The 24627-nt window shown below is 43.1% G+C and overlaps 1 protein-coding gene across 31 annotated transcripts in view; it reads right to left on the bottom strand.

Annotated features, from left to right (window-relative positions):
* The window catches only part of KIF1A (kinesin family member 1A), a 120868-nt gene that overhangs the window by 23234 nt on the left and 73007 nt on the right, over window positions 1–24627 (bottom strand). For all 31 annotated transcript variants that reach the window (XM_028730765.2, XM_028730769.2, XM_028730768.2 and 28 more), the window contains 11 exons: window positions 19468–19586; window positions 16962–17047; window positions 15399–15537; window positions 11610–11778; window positions 10989–11079; window positions 9982–10100; window positions 9369–9424; window positions 5158–5266; window positions 3802–3868; window positions 2436–2520; window positions 1096–1201 (listed from right to left, as the gene is read on the bottom strand). In XM_028730765.2, coding sequence (XP_028586598.2) covers window positions 1096–1201; window positions 2436–2520; window positions 3802–3868; window positions 5158–5266; window positions 9369–9424; window positions 9982–10100; window positions 10989–11079; window positions 11610–11778; window positions 15399–15537; window positions 16962–17047; window positions 19468–19586 — 1146 coding nt within the window. The remainder of the gene's footprint in view (window positions 1–1095; window positions 1202–2435; window positions 2521–3801; window positions 3869–5157; window positions 5267–9368; window positions 9425–9981; window positions 10101–10988; window positions 11080–11609; window positions 11779–15398; window positions 15538–16961; window positions 17048–19467; window positions 19587–24627) is intronic.

The raw sequence follows: 24627 nt of genomic DNA, 5'->3' as shown, positions 1-24627 counted from the left end.
GCGTTTATTCACAGACAGCTTTCCAGGTCATGTGGCCAGCATGACTAAACTGCTTCTGGCACAACAGGACACGGTGAACGCTGTTTACCTTCCCGCTGCAGCGGTACCTATTTATCTATTTGCACTGGTATGCTTTTGAATTGCTAGGTTGGCAGAAGCTGGGACAGAGCAACGGGAGCTCACCCTGTCACATGGATTAGAACCACCGACCTTCCGATCGGCAAGCCCAAGAAGCTCAGTGGTTTAGACCACAGCGCCACCCGCGTCCCAGCATATTCTGAATTTGCCCTGGTGATAATGTGCTTGGTGCAAGCATTGCTATTCCAGCTCCAAGGAAGCAAAACATCTCCAAGCAGCTGGTGCCAACTTTCAACAGTCCTGTTCTATCTTTTCCCCAGAAAACCAGCTCTTAGTGCATGAACAAGGAGCAGTGATAGGCAATAATGTGATTTTTGCTAATGTATAAGGAACAGCATACCACAGGCAAATCCAAAAATTCTGTATGTATGGGGTAAGGCCATTGATTATTGGTAGAGCACAATATTTGCACACAGAAAGTCCCGGATTCTATGTGTGGCCGTTTAAAATATTGGTTAGCATGTGGAAGGAGAGATCTCTGCCTCAAACCCTGAAGAGAAGCTGTCAGTCATAGTAGACAATTATGGGCTAAATGGACAAATAGTCTGAGCCTAGTACAAAGTAGCTTCTGATATGGTTCTAATTCACTGGACATTCAGTGATAAGGTGATGGATGTTCATGGCCAAGGCCAAACAGGAAAAATTAGGCCTGTTTGGCTAGAATCTTTGTTACCAGCCTGGTAAAACTCTTCTCAATCAGAGGGATGCTTGGGGAAAATATTTTGGACCACTGTTGCTTTCTCTTTCTGCTACTTGGACACTGTAGTCTCGTTACTTAGCTAGCCTCAGCATGGCTTTAGCTCAGTGGCTGTCCGTACTGCAGTAAAGGGGTGGGGCTTTCAGAGAAATGCCCCCCCCCCAATATATATTTAGGTACATACACTCCCTGAAAATCTACAGGGAGGTCATGTTTGCCTCAGGTTAAATGAGCAGAGCATGCTTTGTGGCCAGACTCACCGATCATCCTGGGAGGGGCGGATGTATCCTGATGACAGGATGTTCAGAGACAGGATGTTGGGGTCAATGAGGGATTCATCTCCTTCTGGGGTGTTCCGAATCCGACCTAAAAGCAGAAAACACCACATACAGTTTATTCCCGGGGGAACTCAAACGCAGGTATATTTTTCAGCCTATCAATGAGGTGATCCTGTCAAGCTGTAGCTATTAAGAAAATCATATTGCTGTGACATTTTTGTTTCTCTCACTATACAGATCCATGCTGCCCTGGAACAAATAAGAGGCAGCAAGCCTACCACACCACTATAATTTGGACACTTCTCAAAATCTGCCTTCATAGGCAACATAAATTCCCTGATATAGTAGCCTCACAGCCCCTCAGGTTCTAGGGGCAGAATAGCTCCTCACAATATATAAATACTATTTTGAATGGTTTTCACTGCACCACATACCAGAATAAGACACAGATCTCCAGAGTACAGACTGCCTACAAGTCAGTAAGAATGCTCAGGGGCCTACTTAGGGTATCAGAGCACTGCTTTTGATGCTCAGCACATAGCATTTGTGTCTATAAACCTCTCTGGAGTCAATGGGAGTAAGGGGCTGCTCGGTTCAAGCAACCATTTGGCCACAACAGGGGTGGAGAACCATTTTCAGACTTAGTATTGCATTCCCTCATGTGGAACCTTCCAGGAGCCACATGCCATTGGTGGGTGGGGCTAGAGGCAAAAATTAGCAGAGCAATGGATGTGGCTCTTACTCCTGTACTAGTGAAGGTTGGAGCATTTGGTCAAGTAGGGCACTAACCTCCTTCTGGCCTCCCCACTAACCTCCTTCTGGCCTCCCCACTAACCTCCTTCTGGCCTCATCTAACCCCCACCTGCCTGCCTTCTTACTTACAATCAGCCCAAGGAGTGGCACCAGCTATCAGCTTTCTACTCTTAAAGACTCAGGGCTGCCCTTGTAGAATTTGGCAGGGAAGAGAACAGAGACAAAACTAAAGTGAGTTGGTTCTGCCTGCCTCTACTTCCTGTTGGCCTTCCTGCCTTCTGCCCTACCAGTTCCAATGGAAGTGAACCACCATTGCCCTGTTCATTCCAGCCGCACAAAATCCATGAGGTTTTCAGCCCTGCACACACAACATCCATATATCTTCACCCTCCATCTAGGCAAACCATCTGCATTATCACATCCAAGCCCATCACAAAGCCAGACCCATGAGACGACATGGCCCAGGGTGCATTTTGAGAAGCCCGGGAGGTCATTTTGTATTCCTGGGCCTGAGACTCCACCCCCTCGGCTAGGAGATACAAGAAAGGGTAGACACAAGCTTTACTTACCCACAACCAGCTCCCGCACTTCTTTCCAGCGAATGTGGCTCCCTGTCTCATGCACCAGGGTGACAGTGATCCTCCTCTGGATACCCTGTCATCCACCATGCCCAAAGAGAAAGGAGGCAGCGGTTATGAGAACTACAGCTAAGCAATGAGCAGCACTGGGTGGGTCTTGCCCTTTGCAAAAGGATATGTGCATGAACAGGGGCAAAAATATTGGCCAAGAAAGGGAGAATGACATGGCTCCTACAACAGGTCACCTCTTATAAACTGGCCCTTAAATGAGGCAATCCACAGTGCTAGCCACATAGTTCCCACACCCTCTACTTGACAAGTGCTTTGCCAAAATAGGCAAATAAATACAGTTTGTCTTGAGGATAACCTCATTTAAAAGGGTCATTTGGGCACTGCTTTATTATGCATATGAGCAAGATATACAACAGGGGACTTCCTGCAGCATATCAAAACTTTTGGCTGCTTTCAATTTGGATTCTGTGTTACTCCTCTTTTATTGTACCGTGCTGCATCATAGTTACTAAGGGAGAGGGTATATTTTGTTGCATATGTGCTGTTGTTTAACCTATAAGAAGAAAAGCAATAAAAAATACTTTTTTTAAAAAAAGGAGGAGGCATTTTAAAGGAGATAATCTGCAGTGCAGAGCACAGTTGAACCTCTCCCGTTTCCTTTTCTGACAAAAGATTCTATGTACTGCTCAGCATGAAAAACAAATTTATGGTAAACCAGTGAGAGGGTAAGGTGCAGCAGTGAGCAAGTGCTAACTCAGTCTCATGGCTTCTACAAGTGGAATGAAGAAGTTAACTGAGCTAGGAGCAAGGCCAGATATCAGTCCAATATCAGGACACAAAGTTCTAAACCCAAGAAGCTTGATTGCCAAGATGGGACACACACCTTATTAGCAAGAATTAGTTTTGCAAAAATGTGTAGCCTACAGGTGCACACTCCATTGGGGTTGGTGCACCTGTTCTCACCAGGGGGGGCATCACATGGCTCTGGGAGATAACGCCAGAACCTCCTGCTCCTCTGACTCCTGTTTAGCCACCCCAGGCCATGGCTCTGAGCTCTCTCCAGTCTCTAACAGCAGTTGAGATGCCTGTTTGACAGGAGAGAGCTTTTTTCCTAACTGTCTTAGCATCCCCACCCCATTCCTTCTCATGCACCTCTTCATGTGTCTCCAGAGTCTGCCATTCCAGGTCTGTGCCCAAAGATGCTTAGTTAAACATGGCAGGAGGCTTGTATTTTTACTGGTGTTTCACTACCCACCTCCAGTAATTTTTGGATGTAGAATTGAACCTAACAAAAATATCATTACAGAGAAGAGCTAATGGGCTTGGGTATTGGGGCAGAAAATACCTGGTGTAGAAGGAATGTTCCATGGCAGGGCATTCCTCCACGATGATCCACAACAGCAGGGATGTAGCTATAAAAGAAAGCTACAGTGAGACAGGATGTGGAATGTCAGCCCACAGCACCAAGTCCCCCAAACAGTGTAAGTGAAACACACTCTTAGAGATCCTTGCCTGTGTTGACCATGCTACCATGCCTGTATTTTTTGAACAAGTTCACTGAACATTGTATTTGCACCAAATGCATTCAGCCTGTGTTATGAGATGCCCTGAGCCCGCATCCCATCAAAGGCCCCACACTGCAGACAGGAACAATTGCTGCAGAACACACCACAGTGGTCTCCACAACTTCAGGGTCAATGCTAGGTTTATTTGCATCAGTCTATCCTTTGCCTTGTAGGGGAAGGGCAAAAGCAGATAAGAAACAGGGAAACACACAGAGAGAGGCTTTCAGACTGCTTCACAGCAGGAGGGCATGCAGGATTAAGGCAGCAAACTGCTCTCGATCCTGCACAGACCACACCCAGAAAAAAGGTTATGATCATACTGTGTGACATGTAGGGATGGTGGAGAATTTTGATGCAGTATGCATTTAAAGCTGAATCTATCAATTTGCAATTTCTGAAACCTGCATTTATCCAAATTTTGCAATGCAGTTCTCCCAAGCAATGTTTACAAAAATGTATACATTAAGGGAAGGGGGGCAGGGAAATGAAAATATTAGAGGGGAAAAAATAACACGCAGAAATGGATTATACTGTATTAAGGGAAACTGACTGCAAAAATGTGTATATTAGTCAAAACTTCATACAAAAATGTATTTCTTAGAGAAATTTTCACTAAGATGTCAATGAATTTACATGAGGGTTATTTTGGTGGGAAGGAATTGCAAATTGCTGCAGAATGCAGAGAACTGAATTAAAGTTTGGAAAAATTAGAAACAGAGAGAACAAAAATTAAGATTCTTCTATCCATAGTGGCATAAGGATACTCAGTTCAATTATTTGTGATGTACAGTAATTATTTATGATATACAGTAATATATACTCTTTTCTCATTAGGCAACTATTCACCCACAGCTTGACTTTTACATATAGATTTTGTATCCCAAATTCTCTGTGCAACGCTTTGCAAGTATATAGCTTGTTTCTAACTTGCAGCCTTTGGATCAATCCAGTAGGGCTCTTCTTATGCATGTGCACGACTCAGCAAAATAAAGAATGAGAGAACTAAATGAGCATTTTCCTAAGATGTCTCCTAAGTCATTCCTAAAACAAGTTTCAGGTAGGATGATCAAATTATGTCTCCTAGAAAAGAAAGCTATCCCCATCCCACTGATCCATTGACAAATATAGACACTTACTCGCCATTGGCCTCAAGCTCACAGATCTCGAAGAAAACCATCAGATCATACTTGCACTGGCAGGGGCCAATGCTGGGCCTTGTCATGGCACTCAGTTTGGTTGCAGGCACTGCAAAGAAAAAAAAATGGAATTAGAGGCCAAAGATAAGGGCAAACAAGCCCTATCTTCTCAGATTGTAGACTGGCTTCACAACTTGGGCTTGTCCACATTGGAGTTTACAGTGTGTTTGCAGCTGTTTGCATTCCCCTTTGATTTATGTAGTCCACATGATGCTACCCTTAAAGAACACCAGTCTCAATGCTTCCTCCCTGCAAAGTCAGGTTTACCTGAAATGGGGATGATCCAATAAATGGGGGGGGGGATCAGGCTCCAAACAATTGCACTTGGGATTTCAGAATATTTGTTTCAGGGTTTGGGTGTAGGTGGATCAGTCATCATTTTCTGCTACTCCCCTTTTCACACCCACTATTTTCTTTCATTTATTTTCATGTCCATAACTATTTCTGAAGTACTCCTGAATGCAGGAGCATAGCCTTATCTATATTTTTTCTTTGGAACTCTCAAATTTGCACAAAATCACAAGCAAACCACATAATTTTTTTATAGCATATAATTGGCATAATAGAACCAACAAAGTAGAAGGTGGGGCAAACCAAAAAGGGAACTCCTATTGGTATGAACTGAGAAGGCAGAGGTCTAATTCAAACGGGGGGGGGGGGGGCGGGGGAGTGGATTAACAACTAAATAATGCTCAAATATGGACAAGGCCCACAGCACAGCAAGGGCAGGACCAACACTTACTATCTAAAATTTAGAAAGAGTCAATGGTAAGATCCATTAATGTTTGGAGAAGGCTTTTGGATCCAGATATACAAAGAGGAAGATGGATGGGGCTCTGTAAGCAAATGCATAAGCACACACAAAACACATCTTCTCCTGCATTGAGATCAGCAGACCCACATACCGTATTTTTCGCTCTATAACACGCACCTGACCATAACACGCACATCGTTTTTAGAGGAGGAAAACAAGGAAAAAAATTCTGAATGAAACAGTGGATGTATCATTTTTGTGCTTCATGCTGTGGCCACAGACATGTGATCTGATGGTGAATTTGGGGTAGCTCAATGCAAAGATCCTGAGGATCCATGTGGATCCATGCTTTTTAACCACGTTTTTGCACCATTGCAGCCCCAGGCAACAGTGGGTGTGTGATTTTTGGGGGGCAGGCTGCTATGTGATCTGATGGTGAATTTGGGGTGGCCCAATGCAAAGATCCTGAGGATCCATGTGGATCCATGCTTTTTAACCACATTTTTGCACCATTGCAGCCCCAGGCAACAGTGGGTGGGTGATTTTTGGGGGGCAGGCTGCTATGTGATCTGATGGTGAATTTGGGGTGGCCCAATGCAAAGATCCTGAGGATCCATGTGGATCCATGCTTTTTAACCACGTTTTTGCACCATTGCAGCCCCAGGCAACAGTGGGTGTGTGATTTTAGGGGGGCAGGCTGCTATTTGATCTGATGGTGAATTTGGGGTGGCCCAATGCAAAGATCCTGAGGATCCATGTGGATCCATGCTTTGTAACTACATTTTAAGTGGGGAGTGAAGGAAAAACACAGAAGGGACAAGAGAGCGGTGTGCAGAGAAGCAGCTGGCTAAGAAAGCAGGAGAGGGATTTTACGGGAGGGAAGAAAGAAAGGCAAAAGTTTCCACAAACCGAAGCCAGCTTTCTCTCTCCTCCTGCATGTTTTCTGGCTGCCTGCGAGGAGCACGGAGAGGAATTAGAAGGAAAGACCTCTGCTTTCCCCTCTGCTTGCCTGGAGGGGAGGGGATTTGCCTGCTCTTTGTTCCGTTTGAGCAAACACAGCAACGAAACAGAGGAGGGTGGGCAGTAAGACCCTGAGGCAGAATGCAGGAAAGCAACCACTTCCTCTTTTCAGGTTTCCCTCTCGGACACAACGCACAATTGATTTTTGCTGATTTTTGTTCCTGCGCTCCCCTAATCGGCTCCAGGGACCCCCCCACATTCGCTCCATAACACGCACAGACATTTCCCCTTCCTTTTTAGGAGAAAAAATCTGCGTGTAATAGAGAGAAAAATACGGTATATGAAAACAAAGTCTTAGTTTGTTTTCATCAGCAATGCAGTCTTTCTGAATGACAAACAAGAAGGACTGGGCTTAAAGATTTTCATGAAAGACACAAGACACACAAACAAAGGGGGATGGCTAATGCTCACGGCATTGTTAAGTGGTGTAAAAGAAAAACCATGTAGGTAAATAAGCATATTATTAAGAGCTAGAGGCATTTCTTCTGGAGTGGATGTTTGGAAAATATTGTGGTCAACTAGCATACATATAGAGACAGCAATTCTGCATGCCTGAACTTTGAGACACCCTGAGGAGATCTATTGTACCATGTCCTAGGACTCCAGAAATCAATCCCATTAGGCATCTCAAGTGGAACTTTTCATTTCCCTCTACTTGTGTTCCTCACGGGTGAAATTGCAAATGTCTCAAGTTAGGTTTTCTGTCTTTGCTCCCCCCCCCCCCAACCAATGCTATTCTGTAAGGTGCTGTGTACAGTTATGGATTTATATGCATTTATATCCCTATCCTTAAGCATTTTCAAATCTATTGGGAGTGGCCAAACATTGAAGACAGGTATGGGGAACATGGAGTACAGCAGCATCAGGACAGCCACAATTCCCATCAGCCCTAGCCAACATCATGGGAGTTGTAGTCAAGCAACATCTGGAGGGCCACAGGTTTCCTCACCCCTTGTTTAAGAGAGGAATGAATGGCCCAACACCATCACTGAATCCCCTGAGCTGCACTAACAGCCCATAAATAAATATAAGCACACAAGACACACACACACACACAGAGCCCAGAAGAAAGAGGTAGCAGGAAATCACATAGAACACTGCACACAGCAGAATGGAATATCCCGTTGACTCAGGGATCAAAGTTATACTGTGAGGGACTCACATATGTTGTGGATTCATTCAAGACACTATACAAACTAAACTTGGGAACAGAAAGCAATGCAATTACACTGCTTTATGGTGTCCCCTTTTTTCCTGTCCTTCTGAGTAGTGCATTGGTGCCTTTCTCAGGAGCCCTCCAAGTCAAGATCCCTGAGTCTGGGCCTTCCAAAGCTTTGTCCAGGGACCAACCAGGCTTCTGAGCCTTTTTCACAACACAGTTCCCAAGTAAGAGGGCTGGTGTGGTGCTGGGATCCTCCCCCTCTCTGATGAGGAAAGAGGAGGCTGTGCTGGCAGCATACAACATGTGTCCAGAGAATGTTTCCAGGAGCTGGCCAGCAAGCACGTTGGGTATCAGACCCTTAATCATCAGGAGGGATCTCTCTTGTTCTTCACCGGGGAAACAGAGAGGCAAACAGAGAGCACAATACAATATGAAACAATTATGCACAGAAACATGATGCAGCCTAAACAAAATACATAAGCAGCTCATCCAGTGCTTGCAAACCCCTATAGCCTTAAAATATAGTGTGCCTTTCAGAACCACAATGTGGAAGAACGAGGAAGCCAGCCAAGCATTTATCATGTTAGAAGTGGGGGTGAGACCTACTGGTGACAGTAATGCTGTAAGTGGATATCACCGTGTTATCAACAAACCATCTATAATGATAAAAGAAAGGGATGGAGCAGGCCTAGACAGCGTGCACACCATACATTTAAAGCTCATGGCTTCCTCCAAACAATCATGGGAACTGTAGTTTACCCCTCATAGAGCTACAATTTCCAGCACCGTTAACAAATTAAGGTCCTAGAAATTTTTTTTGGGGGGGGGGGGGAGTTCCTTTGTGCTTTCAGTGTACTCTAAATGTATGGTGTGTGCACAGCTCAAGTTTAGCCTAACTGCTAGAGAGAGCTGTGGAAAAGGAAAAAACTTAGAAACTTGCTGAAGATGTATATTCAATTGCTGGAACAAAGCAGCATACAGCTTCTGAGCAAAAAAGAGGACCCCCCCCCACACTTAAAATGGAGGGTATTCAATATGCCACAGCTATGGGGCATGCTCAGGTCACTTCACTGGCTCTGCTGAGAGACCTGCTCCATCACATTCTTTCATCCCTGGCAGCAGCCATTCCATGAGACTGCAGCTGCTTCTCCTATCCTTTTGGTTCCTACATTTCTATTTACAATCATGCTAAATGAAGAGCAATTTCTCTCCTACCTGGTTTGGATAATGGCATGACCCGAGGGAAATGGCGCCGGGATGGTCTTAGGGGGCTGTAGAGAAAGAAACACAAATTTTAAAAAGGGAACACAGGGAGAAGTAATTAGAATATATCAACGTAGGCCCAATAGGAATTTGTGCTTGGTCAAATAATAGGACCTGAACATGAGCTGATAGGGTACTAAGCAGATGCTCCAACTCTTTATCCACCCAAGAATCAGAAGTTGCAACCAAGACTTCAGCACTGATTCGTCTTGTCCAGCTGAGTGTCAGACTTATTCTCTTTGACCAGACCAAGACTTTTTGTAACAGCAGCATCTGCCCTTATACAATTCCCTGGCTTGGATGATATACCTGAGCATGCTTTAGTTGTTCTAACATACAACAAACTGCAAGGCAGTTCTGAAAATGCACCATTGATCCTTGCCACTGAACACATGAACCTGATCAAAATAAGGCCAATGAAGAGAGCCCCAATATCCTTACTGCTGCAGCCACAAGCTTTTCGTATTATAAAATGGACGTAATCTGGGCTATGGTAGGGCAAACCCCAAAGCCAGTGAGAGATTAATCCTATGACAATGGCAGTTGTTGTGGAGGTGACACTTACCTGAGGACATCCTTGCAGAGAGGCGGGAAAGGATGCTGCTGATAATGTCCAAATACCTCAAAGACAATTGGCTGGCTCTTGATATACTCAATGAAAGATTTGGTGACCTCCACTGCAATCTGAGAGACAGGAAAGATAAGAAGAAGAAAATTCATTTGAAACAGAATATCTACAAGGTCCCATTCACTTATTTATTTCAGCAAATTTTATGGTTAACATTGGTTACATGGGAAATGAAAGGCACTCAGTGCGACTACTGCTACTACGAATATCCTTAGTAAAATTATAAACTAAAAGTGGTACTTGGGCACAGATATTTATTACTTCATTTCACAGATTTATACATGAACTAGATGGCCATTGGCTGAATTCAGCAGGGCTCTAGTCCTGTTTTTATGTTAGGTTTGCCATAGACTGATCTGGCAAAGTGATGGCCTCTCAGTTCTCTAGCTGTGTGGTGGTAATGATGTTGACTTATGAGGGTGAACACGATAAAGATTGCAAAGCACTTTGCAAATTCCAAGTGTTTATACCAATGATAAACAGAAGCAGCAGCAAGTACAGCATGCAACACAGGGCATGATGTGCTGGTGCAATGGTTGTGCCTCATCTTGAATACTTGTTTGCTGTTGCAGCACATAGAATTATGTAATACAGATTATAGTTAACAAGCTATAATATGCCTATAATACAGCTTCAGCTTGAATGGCAATCATTGTTATTGATGGCTCTTTTTCATCCATAAGGAGGTCACCAATTATGCACAAAAAGAAAAGCTTGCTTCATTCTTCGTATAAGGACGGCACCCTGAATCCAGAACAATGTATTTTTTCATATCCTTGTTAATCAGGCTGTTTCAAGTACTATCACCTGACATTAAAGGTGTCACTGTTAATACCATCTCTATGGCAATCACAAATCTGCTCTACCAGAGGCTATTTCCACCCTGGATGCAGGTGCTGCCCATGGAGTTGTCAAAACGAAGCCTTCTCAGATTCTATACTTACGTTTTGTACATGATAGAAGCCAAGAGGTGGGCCTCGCCCAGTGTTCTTCAAGGGTTCTGTGGAGAAGGCCTCATCATGGCGGTGGATAAAGCTGTGAAGAAATACAAGTTTTATTGTTGTTGTTGCTGTTAAATATATTTATCACAGGTATGTTCCATAGTTGCATATTGCTACACAGGCAGAGACCATTAAACACTAGCTCAGTTGCAGTCTGATGGTCACCACTGAGGCTTCCTATACTTTGAGTGCTACGTTCCTGTTGGGGGTACTCATATACTGAAAGCCCAGTAGGACAAGGACCTGAGGGGGGATAATCCTTAAAGGGTTCCTCACCCCATCATGCAGGGATCCCTCATAGTTCTTTGCTGTCCTCCTCTTCTCCTGTAATAATTAATGGCTTCCACCAAAGAAAGGTCTGGTAGCTATACTCTAACCTCCATCCTTTAGCCTTTTAAATGCTAAAAAGTTTTGGCTGTCAGGAATCAACTTCCGTCAATCTAGGTTCTCCCATCTGAAAAGAATGGGATAGCCACCGAAGGGCAAAGGGTGAAGAAACCACAATCTCCTAAGGTTATCTGAAATGGGTAAAGGGCAAATAGAGAAGGAAAGACTGTAACTCACTTAAACTGGCAGAAGATGTCTGCATATTCTGCTGAGATGCTAGATGCCTGCAAAACTGTCACTCTGAAAGTGAAGATGCTGCCCAGCTTCAGGTGCTCAAGGGCTGCCTCTAAAGGCCCATCCACCACAGACTTCTCTGAACTGTCCAGGAGAAGATCCTCAGGGGTGGCTGGAGAAACAGAATATTAAAGTTATAAAGGACATTTCCTCATTGGTATAAAGCAGATGCTTCCTCATATCCTAAATGGTGCACACATCAAAGTGAGAGCAGAAGAAGGCGTCCTGGATGCTGGAAGGAAAAAGCTTGCTTGTCCCATTGGTGGACTTTCCTGTACAAAATAGCACGGTGGGCACAACAGCTGAATTCTATGGCTTTGCTAGGTAGGGTTGGAATGACTCCTGTCTGAAATCCTGGAGAGCAGCTGCCAGCCAGTGTTCACAATACTGGGCTAGATGGCCAAAGATCTCATTATAGACATATTGGAACTTTTGCAAACAAACATAAATACTAAAGCAGCTTTAATTTTTATAGACGCGGAGAAAGCCTTCGACAACATATCTTGGAAATTTATGAAGGGGAACCTAAAAGAAATGGGAGTGGGACGGGGGTTTGAGAATGGGATTGAGGCAATATACTCAGAGCAAAAGGCCAAACTGATAGTCAACAATGTGGTTACAGAAGAGCTCAAAATTGAAAAAGGTACACGACAAGGCTGCCCGATTTCCCCATTACTGTTTATCTCGGTGCTGGAAGTGCTGTTGAACATGATCAGGGGGGACCGGTTGGTAGAAGGGATTCAGGTCGGAGCGAAACAATATAAACTTAAGGCATTTGCAGATGACCTAGTTTTGACATTACAGGAGCCGGAATCTAGTACGAAAAGAGTATTACAACTGATTCAAAACTTTGGTCGAGTGGCGGGATTTAAATTAAATAAGCAAAAAACTAAGGTTTTGGGGAAAAATTTGACAGATACCGAGTTGGAACGGTTTCAGAAAGAGACAGAACTAACTGTGGTTAAAAAAGTTAAATACCTAGGGGTGAACATAACAGCAAAAAATCTGAGTCTATTTAAAGATAATTATGAAAAATGTTGGTCAGAAATCAAGAGAGACTTGGATAGTTGGTCAAGATTAAAACTTTCCTTGTTAGGCCGAATAGCTGCCATCAAAATGAATGTATTGCCAAAAATGTTATTTCTATTTCAGACACTACAGATTGTAGATAAGACAGAATGTTTTCGGAAGTGGCAGAAAGATATTTCAAAATTTGTCTGGCAGGGCAAAAAGCCCAGAATTAAACTCAAAATATTAACAGATGCGAAAGAAAGAGGGGGCTTTGCCCTGCCAGACTTAAAGTTGTACTATGAAGCTGCAGCTTTCTGCTGGTTGAAAGATTGGTTACTTCTCGAAGATACGGATGTATTGGATTTGGAAGGTTTTAATAATGCATTTGGATGGCATGCATATTTATGGTATGATAAGGTTAAGATTAACAAGGCTTTTAAGAACCATATTGTCAGAAAATCAGTTTTTAATGTCTGGACAAAATATAAAGACTTATTGGAGAATAAAACTCCGAGGTGGTTGTCACCCCTAGAGGCTAAGGCCCGAAAAAGAGCCAATATGGAGGCCAACTGGCCAAAATATTGGGAGATATTAGAAAGAGATGGTGACAATTGGAAATTGCAGAGTTTAGAGAAAATGAGAGATAAAGTGCGAGATTGGTTACACTATGCTCAGATTAAAGAAGTGTTTAAAAATGACAAAAAGGTAGGATTCCAGGTGGAGAAGTCAAAGTTGGAAACTGAACTGTTAGAACCTAAGACTAAAGTACTTTCAAAGATGTATAATTTGCTGCTGAAATGGAACACACAAGACGAAATGGTTAAATCGGCAATGATAAAATGGGCTCAGGACATTGGGCATAATATCATGTTTGAAGATTGGGAAAGGTTGTGGACCTCTGGGCTGAACTTCACTGCATGTAATGCTTTGAAGGAAAATGTAATGAAAATGATGTACAGATGGTACATGACCCCAGTCAAATTGGCTAAAATATACCATTCGTCGGATAATAAATGTTGGAAATGTAAGGAAAATGAAGGAACATTTTTTCACCTCTGGTGGTCTTGTCCTAGAGTGAAGGCCTTCTGGGAGATGATATACAATGAGTTAAAAAAGGTGTTTAAGTACACCTTTACTAAGCAACCAGAGGCCTTCCTCTTGGGCATTGTCGGCCAGAGTGTGCAAAAAAAAGACAGAACATTTTTTATGTATGCAACAGCAGCAGCAAGGATACTGATCGCTAAGAATTGGAAGACTCAAAATCTACCCACTCTGGAAGAATGGCAGATGCAGCTGATGGACTATATGCAACTTGCTGAGATGACCGGCAGAATTCGAGACCTGGGAGAAGAAAGGATGGAAGAAGACTGGAAGAAATTTAAGACCTATTTACAAAAGTATTGTAATTTGACTGAATGTTGACCGGGATGTCAGAATAGAAACAATTGCCTACCACTAAATTAGATTTAAGATTAATCATATGTCAATGAACAAAACTAAGATTATGGACAAAATGATAATTTGCTTGGAAACAATTATATAATGATGTAAGTGTCTGCGGGAGGTGTGGGGGAGTCCAAAGTAATAATGGAAAGATGCTAAACAACTAATGCTGTTTTTATAATATGTTTTTGTATTGAAAAACCTTAATAAATATATATTTTTTAAAAAAAAATAGATGGCCAAAGATCTGACTTGGTAGAAAGCAGCCTCCTAGGTTCCTAATTCTCACAAGTGGAACTTGCAGTAAAATGCTGTAGTGTATAATCATCTCCTAGTAGGAGCATTCCTGTTCACGTTTCCTGCTATCTGGCTAACTTTCCTCCAGGATAGCAAAAGCTGTAGCAAGCTCAGTCAGAGCACTCTACTCTCTCACACCAGTTTTCTGTTTACTTTTCCTACTGGAACCTAATATTCTGAAGTTATTGAGCATACTCAGTCCTCATTGCACTGTTTGGGAAAAAAGGTTGCCTCTTCGTGTGTGTGTGTGTTTTTTTTTTAAATGTACTTCTGTTAACATGAGGGTTTCCCTTAAAATGCTGATACCTCCCTATTGTTTCTCAGTAGCCTAGTTGGGCTCTGTGTTTGTCAGCATGCACCATTAGTGCATTAGTGTTAGTGGGAGTGATGCCAGGAAAAAGCACATCAAACATAACAGAAACATGGCCACACAATACAATGTTTTTCCTCTCTTAATCAGTACACACACTAGGTTTTGCTTCCAGACAATCTGCTTACTGTGCATTCATACTGATTTGTTTGGACAAAGTCTGCAAGGTTAGACTACACTGACGGTTTATTGAGCATTTTTTCTGAGTGATACCGTGTAGTGTCAAGCAAATGTTATCCCACACTTTCCATGCATTTTCAGTCACTTTCCTCGCAAAAAGTCAGATTCCAAGGGGAAGCGGGTTTGTTGAGCAAGAGTGTCAAATGAACTTTAATTGTGCAACCTGAATGTCCTGGCATGTGACTGAATCCCACCCCAAAATAGCAATGGTCTGGAAGTGTCCTGGAAGCCTTATCTTTTTAAAAACATTCTTCTTCTTTTTAAATCTCATTTGCTTCACTGTTTTCAACCACAAGAAAATACAGAGTGGCTGTTGATGTAGCTTTCCAATGTTCTTCATGAGGAGCTCCAAAAAGGGGCTCAAATCTTTGGCTTTTGCTGCTATGCACACAGTTCCTCAACCCCTTTCTGACCTTAAAAACCCCCTTCACCTGCACAGGTGTTGTTGTTGACTTCATCTGCAGATGGTCCTATGTCAGTTACTTGTCCCTGTCCCTCTACGATACGCAGCTCCTCCTGTGAAGTTCCAGAGCGGGACATTCCCACTACAGGACAGGACTCAGACTGGAACTATAAGGAAACAAAGGATAGGAAAAGAATACAAGATAAAGGTATGATGGTTCTGGGTGGCGTCATTAGGTTTCCCTTGGAGTGGTGTATTTTGCCGTTCTCCTTTTTAAACTGTGAGGTTAGGGAGATACAAAGTCAAGCTCAAGATGCAAGTGAAACCAGCTGATCTAAGAAGAGAGGAACTTCTGGGCTATGAAGCTCCATTATTAAATAACTCAAAAGAGTTCAGTAAGATGAGAACATATAGGACTAACTTATCTCTTCTCAGCTGCTAGAATTTTATTAGCAAGAGAATAAACACCCATTGTGCCATCTATTGAAAAATGCATCAATTGCCAAATTATATTATATTTTTTATATCAAACCTATAGGCAGGATATTTTCTTGTCTAAATTGATTAGGTTTGTAGAAGCTGTAGTTAATTGTAGGAGATGTTAATTCACACTGTTTTGAAACTTAGCAGTGCTGTTGGAGTTTCTTCTGTCCCTTATATTGCACCTTTCCTTTTTTCTCAGTTTTTGTATCTCTTATTCTCTTATTCAGGCATGGTAGAAATAAAATATAAATATGATCAAGGAAGAAAGGGGAAAAAACTTGTAGAGCTTTATATTTATCAATAATAATCTGATATAGTATTTGCTGCTAAATAGCAAACATTTCATAGAATCTGGACTGAAATCCAAGACTTCAAAGGTTGCTAATGTCAGTTTCCATGTCACTCAGAAGAAACAAACCAGCCTCTCTGTTTTCCATATGTTAATATATGTAAATTCATGTAAATTTAAGCCATCTTTTGCTTAGCTTTGGGCATAAATTACAGAGAACAGAAGGTATGGCATACAATTGAGCAGGGTAGTTGAACAGAAGAGACAACAAGCTTTGTTGTAACTCAGACTCACGACGAGAAGGCGGAAAATGAGGCGGAACGGCTGGTGCAGCAGTAAGTTAAACTGCAAACCATGCCCCCTCCAAGCCACCCGGTTGGGCGCTTACCTGTGGGCATGGTGCGCCAGCCAGGTGAGTGGGGCAGGGGGCATAACGCCCCCTGCGTGACACAGAAATCGCGTCCCGCCCACAACACCTCCCCTCTTGGAGGAGGAGAGGCTTTCATGTAAATTTAAGCCATCTTTTGCTTAGCTTTGGGCATAAATTACAGAGAACAGAGGGTATGGTATACAATTGAGCAGGGTAGTTGAACAGAAGAGAACAGAAGAGACAACAAGCTTTGCTGTAACTCAGACTCTAAGTAGTCTCTAGAGACCAACATTATTTTGCCACACTACTGAGCCCTCTGAAACTTCTGAATCTGCACAGCAAATTGGTTAATTAATAACCATTTATAACCAGTTAAGTTTGGGTCCAAGTGCTGAGTGTGATCAACGATCTGGCATGATGCTCAACTAGTTCTGTCTTTCATAGCATACCTTTTCAAAGTGCTGATCATCAAAGGAAATTTTGGCTGTTCCAGATTGCCGCACTCCTGAGCCATAATCTGGTGCTTCTTCATCAGCTGGAAACAGGAAGGCATCAAGAGGTTATAGCAAGGAAAGAGAAGCTCAGACTCCCCAACAGATTGAGAGCCATAGTCAGGAACTTTTAAGCTGCTCTTAAGTTATATCCACTTCCTCATTGGACTCAGTGGGATTCCCTTCTCAGTAGAAATGCCTAGGATTGCACTTTTGCTCACTTTTTCTTTTCACATTTATATTTTCTTATGAATACATTTTTATCCCACCTTTCCTCCAAGCAGCTCAAGAGGGCATGCAAGGTTCTCCCCCTCACATTAAATCCCCACAGTAACCCTGCGAGGTGCATTCGGCTGAGAAACAATGGATAGCCCAAAGTCACCCCGAGAACTTCATGGCTGAGGGGGGATTTGAACCTGGGTCTCCCCATTCCTAGTTCAACGCTCTAATCCACAAGAAGGCGCTAGGGAACTGTACAGGGCAAATACAGTCAGCCACCAAGTGTGGTTGCATTTGGACTGGCATCACTCCAAGTTTATTTTTGCATGTGGTAAATTTCTTCTCTGAATACCATTATCCAGCCACACTGTGAGGAAAGAAATATAAAAAGTGGGGGTGGTTGGTTATCTGGATGCACCTTGAATCATTCAAATGAATGAGAATGAGGAAAGGTACCACTGGAAGTAGATGGTCTAAGTTTCACTACATCAAGGAAGAGCAAATGCCTCTGCTAAAATTAAGCATGATGCTGAAAAATGTGGAAACAGAAAGAATCAATTAATCCATCTCTTTGCCATCAAAGTTACAATCTTCTGGCCAAGCTACTCTGTCCTTATATGTGCTCTGCCCAGCACAAATGTGATTGCACCTCCAGAGAAATGCAGTTGGCTCCCTGTGAAATTTTGCAGGACATGCTTTGACCGATGGCTCCCTGTGAAATTTTGCAGGATGTGCTTAAATTGCTCTTTTCTTGTATGACAGAGACATGGGGTTGTGCATTTCTCCATATGATGCTTTGAAATATACATGTTATGTAAACATTTAATTTAAAATATTTTATAGAGTAATAACAAACACCCATGAACAGGATGCAGAGAAGGCATACCTACACAGTCCAGGAACAGTCTTTTGGGCATAGAACAACTATTTAAAACACAGGTTCACTTCTGTTATAGTTGCAAAGGTGTAGAAGGTTATGTATGAATTCAGTAAAATCCATATATGCAGTAATACGACAGCATGAGCTGTGACATGCTGCAATGCAGAATAACCCTAGAAATCTTTGAAACAATGTGCCTATGTTTGTACTAATTATAGAGATAGGATATACATTCATTCCTATAGATCAAGGTGAACCCAACTGGTGCAGAAATACAATGGACACTGAGGATTCATACCAGCGATTTCTGCATTTGAAAAACAGCATATGTAGCAGCAGTTCCCCACTCCCACATAATTTTTGATGTTAACCACACTGCATGTCTGGGCTATGCATGGAAGAAGCTCACAGCATACTAACTTGGGATATTACACTGCCCTGGTGTAATAACTAAGGTATATAAGGTAGAGATAGGCAATTGGATGGACTCAACCTGGTCCCTAGAAGCTTCTCAATTGATCTGAATTCCAGGGACCCATGTTATTATGTATCGCCTACAAAGGCTGAAACACAGGGCTGCTGTATATTCTTCACTTGATGGCTCCATGTGTATGCTTCACTGGATGACTGCACCTAGAAGTGGTGAGCTGTACCTATTTCTTGTTCTCTCAGAAAACAGGATCTTGAATCATTTTTAAGTCCACCTTCTATTAATCACTGTGATAAATTAATTGCTACTGCTCAGCTTTAAGGGAGTTTGACTGGATGATCATATATTTACACCTTATGAAATTCTGCACACTATCTTGGAAGGGCAATCATTGCCTCCAATGCAGTTTATAAAATCATATAAAAATAAAACAAATATAAATGTGTGAAGAAGTCATTAGAGATCAAGTACCACAGAGAAAACTTATACATCACCTCAAATACAATGATCTTCAGTGGAGTCAATTCACACATTCAATTATGTATGAACTGGTCTTTGGTCAAAGGACTTGCCTTACCCACGGTGAACAGCAACAGGTGATTTGGCAGAGCCCTCCCCTTAGTACTAAACACTATGTACCTTAGTTAATAATTCCAACAAAAGGCAAAGGGCTCTTCTGCTCTCAAGCCCTTGTTAAAAATGAGCTGCTTGCCAAGAAAAGAGGGAATGGCTGTATAAATGCAAGTGCCTAGAACAGGCAAGTCCTCTAGCCTGCTGCCCTCCAGATGTTTTGGGCTACAATTCACATCAGCCCCAGCCAGCATGGCTAACGATCAAGGATGATGGGAGTTGTAGCCTAAAACATCTGGAGGGCACCAGGTTGGAGATGGCCAGCCTCGGCTGTCCCTCCTTCTCCATCTCCAGCCACCTCTTACCTGAGATGGCCTGAACAGCCACGCGCAGGAACCCTTTCACTTCCCCCTTCTCGCTGACAATGGCGACGCGGTGCACCAGAGGTACAGGATACAGCAAGTTGCTGAGATACACAAAGGCTCTGGAAAGAAAAGTGACATAGGAGAGTGGTCACTGCGCCTCACGCACGAGCTTCTCCAAACATACTCCATAGCCGATGGTAGCTGGGACCACAGTTCACCGCTCACATCACAACATGGTGCTGCAAAGCAAAACTAAAGAAAGGCAGCCATGGCCAGCCGGACAGAGAGGGGGAATTCAGCGTGCTTAGAACAGAGTTCCTGTGCTGAGCAGTGAAGCGAAAGTGTAGTGAGTTAGTGAGCGCTAGCATAGCGTACCTCTCGTTCTGTCATCTCCCATGGCTGAAGGGAGGGGAGGGGGGCGGTGCTGGTGCAAGAAGGAAACTAGGAAAAGGACCTCTGGCAGGAGAGACTAGACAACTAGTACCCTGGGTGCTGTAATTCGTCCAAGGTCCTGCTGCTGAGTAACAGTGGGGCAAAAGGGACAGAAAAGAGGACAAGCAAAGACAAAGAGGATTAGAGGTTTAAGGCAGGGAAAGCAGAGGGGTGGGGAAGAAAAGGGAAGGAAGGAGGGAGATAGGTTCCTTCTAGAGAGGAAAAACTCCCCGGGACTTGAGAGACACAAATTGTGCTGAATTTTAGGCCTGCTTCAAAGGAGCTGTCAACTAATCAGAGTTCCTTCATGGAAAGGAAACATGCCTTTAAAGCAGGGGAAGGAGACCTGTGGTATTCCAAGTGTTGTTGGGTTCCCATCAGCCCCTGGTAGAACAGTCAATGGTCAGTGATGGCAAGGAATTGGAATCTAGCAGTATCTGGAAGACTACAACCTTCCCACCCCTGCCATAAAGAGTATAATATGCTGCAGCCAGCTTCATTCCACCCACTAATCTTAGGGCAGAGATGGTTCCCCAAGTACCTGTCTTCCTTGTAATAAACCCATGAACTGGGTGGAGCAGTATCCAATATCCCGACATAAATAGAACCCCACCTTTCCCTCTCTTCCTGTCTCTACACACACACACACACACACACACACACACACACACACACACACACACTTTGCTTGGGTTATTTCAGTTTGGAGAAGACATTTAATAAAAATTATAGTCTATGGGGATCTTGAATCTTTGACATGAACCTGTCTAGCCTATGCTTAAATATTTACAGTGAAAGTTGTTTTTTGGGAGGGGAGTTTACTGCTGCAACCAATTACTGCTCCCCAGGGTCATTATGGTCAAGTTGGAGGTAGTACTCAGTGTGAGATGCTTGGAGCCAGATACCTGTGTCCCCTAGTGAGCTCTATTTCTCCGCAACATCTGAATTGGGAGAGGCTATGCAGGCCCTAGATTAATGACTGGACTCAGTGGTGGGGTCAATACACTGAGCTTGAATCTGGGCAAGATAAAGGCTCTATGGGTGTGGTTCTGAAAAATTGGTCAATTACCTGCACTAGAAGGGGTTCCACTCCCTCTAAAGCAGTGGTGGCTAAACTTGGCCCTCAAGCTGTTTTGGGGACTACAATTCCCATCATCCCTGACCACTGGTTCTTTTAGCTAGGGATGATGGGAGTTGTAGTCCAAAAACAGCTGGAGGGCCAAGTTTGGCCACCACTGCTCTAAAGCAACAGGTTCATAGTCAGAGGGTGCTCTTGGACCTAGCTAGCATTATCATTGGAGGCACAAGTGTCATCAATGGCCAGGAGTACCTACACCTGCTTTGACTGGTAAGACAGCTTTGGTTGTTCTTGGATCGCAATAGCTCACTCACAGTAAATCATGCACTGTTAGTGTCAGTACCTGATTGCTGCAACATGCTTTATGCAGGGCTACCCCTGGGTCAGGTCTGGAAACTTCAGCTGGTGCAGCATGTTAAATTCCTGGCAGGAGTGACTTTCCAACAGCATGTAAAACCTGTGTTGCAGGAATTGCACTGTCTGTCTGTATGCTATCAGGTCAGCTTTATAATTTTAGTCCTAGTGAACAAAGCTCTAAACAATGTGGGACCAGGGTACTTACTCCCTATAGGTTGGATAGAGCTGCTAGAAATGATAACTGAGATTGTCATAGGTTGAGCTTTTAGACATGCCTCATTACCCATACTCAAATCTCTCTTTACTGAGAAAGGAGCACTCAGTGCAATAGCCCTTGCATTATGCAAGATCTCCCCAGCAGATGTGAAGCAGATATTATTATTTCAGCAAACATTCCAGTAATGTTAATTTTTATCTGATCACTTTTGCAATAATAGCAGTATATGTTTATTTATATTGAATTTCATGTCGGTTTTAGATTAGACCAGTGTTCCCACCTGTGACAATAACATTGAACCTTGTTTCTGTCTTCTCTGATATTACCTATCCTGCCCAGTTATGTGTCTTCTTAAAGTCTGACAAGCATCCCTCAATGCCCTCATCTAAGTATTTTATAAAACTTTTAAGCAGCACAGGACCTAGGACACAGTCCTCCGGCACTCCACTCAAAACTTCAGGTTTATGCTGAGCCATTAGTACTGTAAGCATTTGTTGGGTACAATTGCTCAACCAACTATGAATTCACTTAGCAGCAGTATCATATCACTCAACCAACATTTTCTCATCTTGTCAACAAGATAAAATGGGAGACCTTTTCAAATTCTTTGCTGAAATTAAGATATATTTGTTGTTCCCATGATCTACCAGACTAATACCTTTATTAAATGAACACATATTAAGAGATTAAGAAAGAACCCATCCAATATTAGAAATTTATAAACAGCCTTACAGTATTTATATTATTATAATGGTATACAATATGTTGCATTACTATAATTGTTCAAGTCATGGGAATCAATAGGAAGTAACTAGTTAAAGGACTGGGGGCTGGTCACATTAACAGAAAGAAGGAATAAGTCCCACTGAACCAGATGATACATGTCTCAGAACTTGTTGGTAGGGAATGATGGGCATTCTGGCATTGATTTGGGGTATATTAAGTCTCATATTTGATTCACTTCCCATCTAACTGTGAAAGAGAAATGCACCGGCCTCAATCTGGAAGCAATTCCATTCTCTTGGTGGCATGACTAGTAATGTCACCAATAAACGTGTTGCAGTGGCGTAGCGTGGGTTGTCAGCACCCGGGGCAAGGCAAGTAATTTGCGCCCCCCCCTCCGCACCGCACGCCTGGCACACCCCCCTCCACAGTGGGCGGCGACCCGGCGGCTCGGATCGGATTCGCACAGCCAGCACTGCAGTGAGAGAGAGTGAGTGAGCCAGGTAGGGGCAGAGAGCTGCGAGTGCGAGCGCGCCCCCCCCCCATGTTGCGCCCCGTGCGGCCAGCCCCCCCTGCACCCCCCACGCTACGCCACTGCCGTGTTGGCATTTCTTCAACCAACATATATCATAGATGAACTTCAACAACTACATCCATAAATTTGTCAGGAAGGTTGCCGACACTGATAAACCTTTTAAACTGCTACTGAATTTTGGCTCTGCATTGTTTTTAACACAGGGAAGACATACATATGCACCAGGAACTAACATTAGGGATGCTTTCCCCTTGGTCTTAGCAAAATAATCAAAACTGAAATATATCTATACTGCAATCAGGCCTTTAACTATGAAAATGTTTTCCACTAACGTATGCGACAATTATCATTGTTTCAAGCCATTCTCCTAAATCTGTGCTCATAAGAATAGTTTAAAAATGATCATATTACATCAGAATCAGTTTATAGTGTGACTCTCTGGGAAATGTGTGGATGAGCATGATCCTTAATATTTTGAAAAGTTCCCCTGCAGATTAACACTTTAACTTTAAATTTTGTGAACAAGTGACAGCTCACCTAATACTCACAAATAGGGGTCTGTGCTTGGAAGGAAGAACTGTTAAAAAGAAACCAGAAATTGCTTTCTTCAGACGAGAGAAATGACCAGCGTAATCTAAGTATGGACTTGTTCTGCACAGCTCACATCCCTGATAAAATAGCACTTTATTAGGTTATTATTTAATAGGGGAAGCCAACACGGTGCCCTTGAGATGTTGCTAGACTGCAACTACTATTACCCCTAACCATTAGCTATGCTGGCTGGAGGGCATCATGTTGGAAGTGGCTGCCAGTGAATGGAGAAAAAGGTGGCAGCAACTAGACTTGTTTTAAGTTGGTCAAGTCACTGAAAAAAAGGACACAGCTGAATTTATCTGGGGCATTCAGAATATGAATCCTATTGGCCTCAAGCCATTATTTATTTCACCGTCTCCTTTCTGTTTATCTCACCTTCATCCCCAAATTCTGAACTCTTAGGAACAGCATAGCATTGAATAGCATCATCCCGTAGCATTATGAATCTTACTAAGAATAAAGTATCAGTTTATTCTTTGTTTTCTGTTTGAAGAGAAAGAAACAACTGCTATATTTGAGTTGGGTTTTTTTGTTTGATTGATTTTACACAAGAGGCAAGTTTCCATATATCCTTCCAGACAGCATCAATCAAGCAGCAGTAAATGGGCCTGCCCATAACATGGTTAAGAAATGATCTGGCAGGTGGGTTGGTAACCTGTCAATCACCTGATGTCAGGTGACTTTTTTGCCTTGCACGTGTATTGCACAGTGCATTGAAAAGCACTTGGTAAGACCCAGTAATCAAAATGCCAGGTCTTGAGAAGCCCCTTTCAAAGTGCTGTTTTGCACAGAACAGCACTACCCAAATGGGATGGCCTGGTGGACTGAATCGGGCCTATGGGCCAGAGATTCCCCACACCTGGCCTAGAGAAAAGCAATGTACCCACAAACTTCCTTGGAACTGCAAATCGCCTTGATGCTCAAAACCCATGGGCAGATATTCTGAAAGAATGCAGATAACATCACCTTCTCAAATCTAGTCTCTCTTTTATTCAGCATAATCTTCATCTTCTTCATATGAGGTCTGGAATGTCCTGTTTTGAAATTGGATGGCTAAGAGGAAGCAGGAGGCATACATCTGTTGAAGTGCTATTATGGTCACAGCCAACAAGGGCCCATTATGAAACAGGCCTGAAACCCAGAAGAATGAAGGAACTGGCGAACTGGAGAGGTGGAGAGGCAGAGGCAGTAAGAAGAAAAAGGGGTCAAGTCAGGGACGTTGGG

Source organism: Podarcis muralis, chromosome 6, assembly GCF_964188315.1.
Source record: "Podarcis muralis chromosome 6, rPodMur119.hap1.1, whole genome shotgun sequence".
Lineage (NCBI taxonomy): Eukaryota > Metazoa > Chordata > Lepidosauria > Squamata > Lacertidae > Podarcis > Podarcis muralis.
Note: the sequence above shows the minus strand (reverse complement) of the source record. Positions and strands in the feature narration are given on the sequence as shown.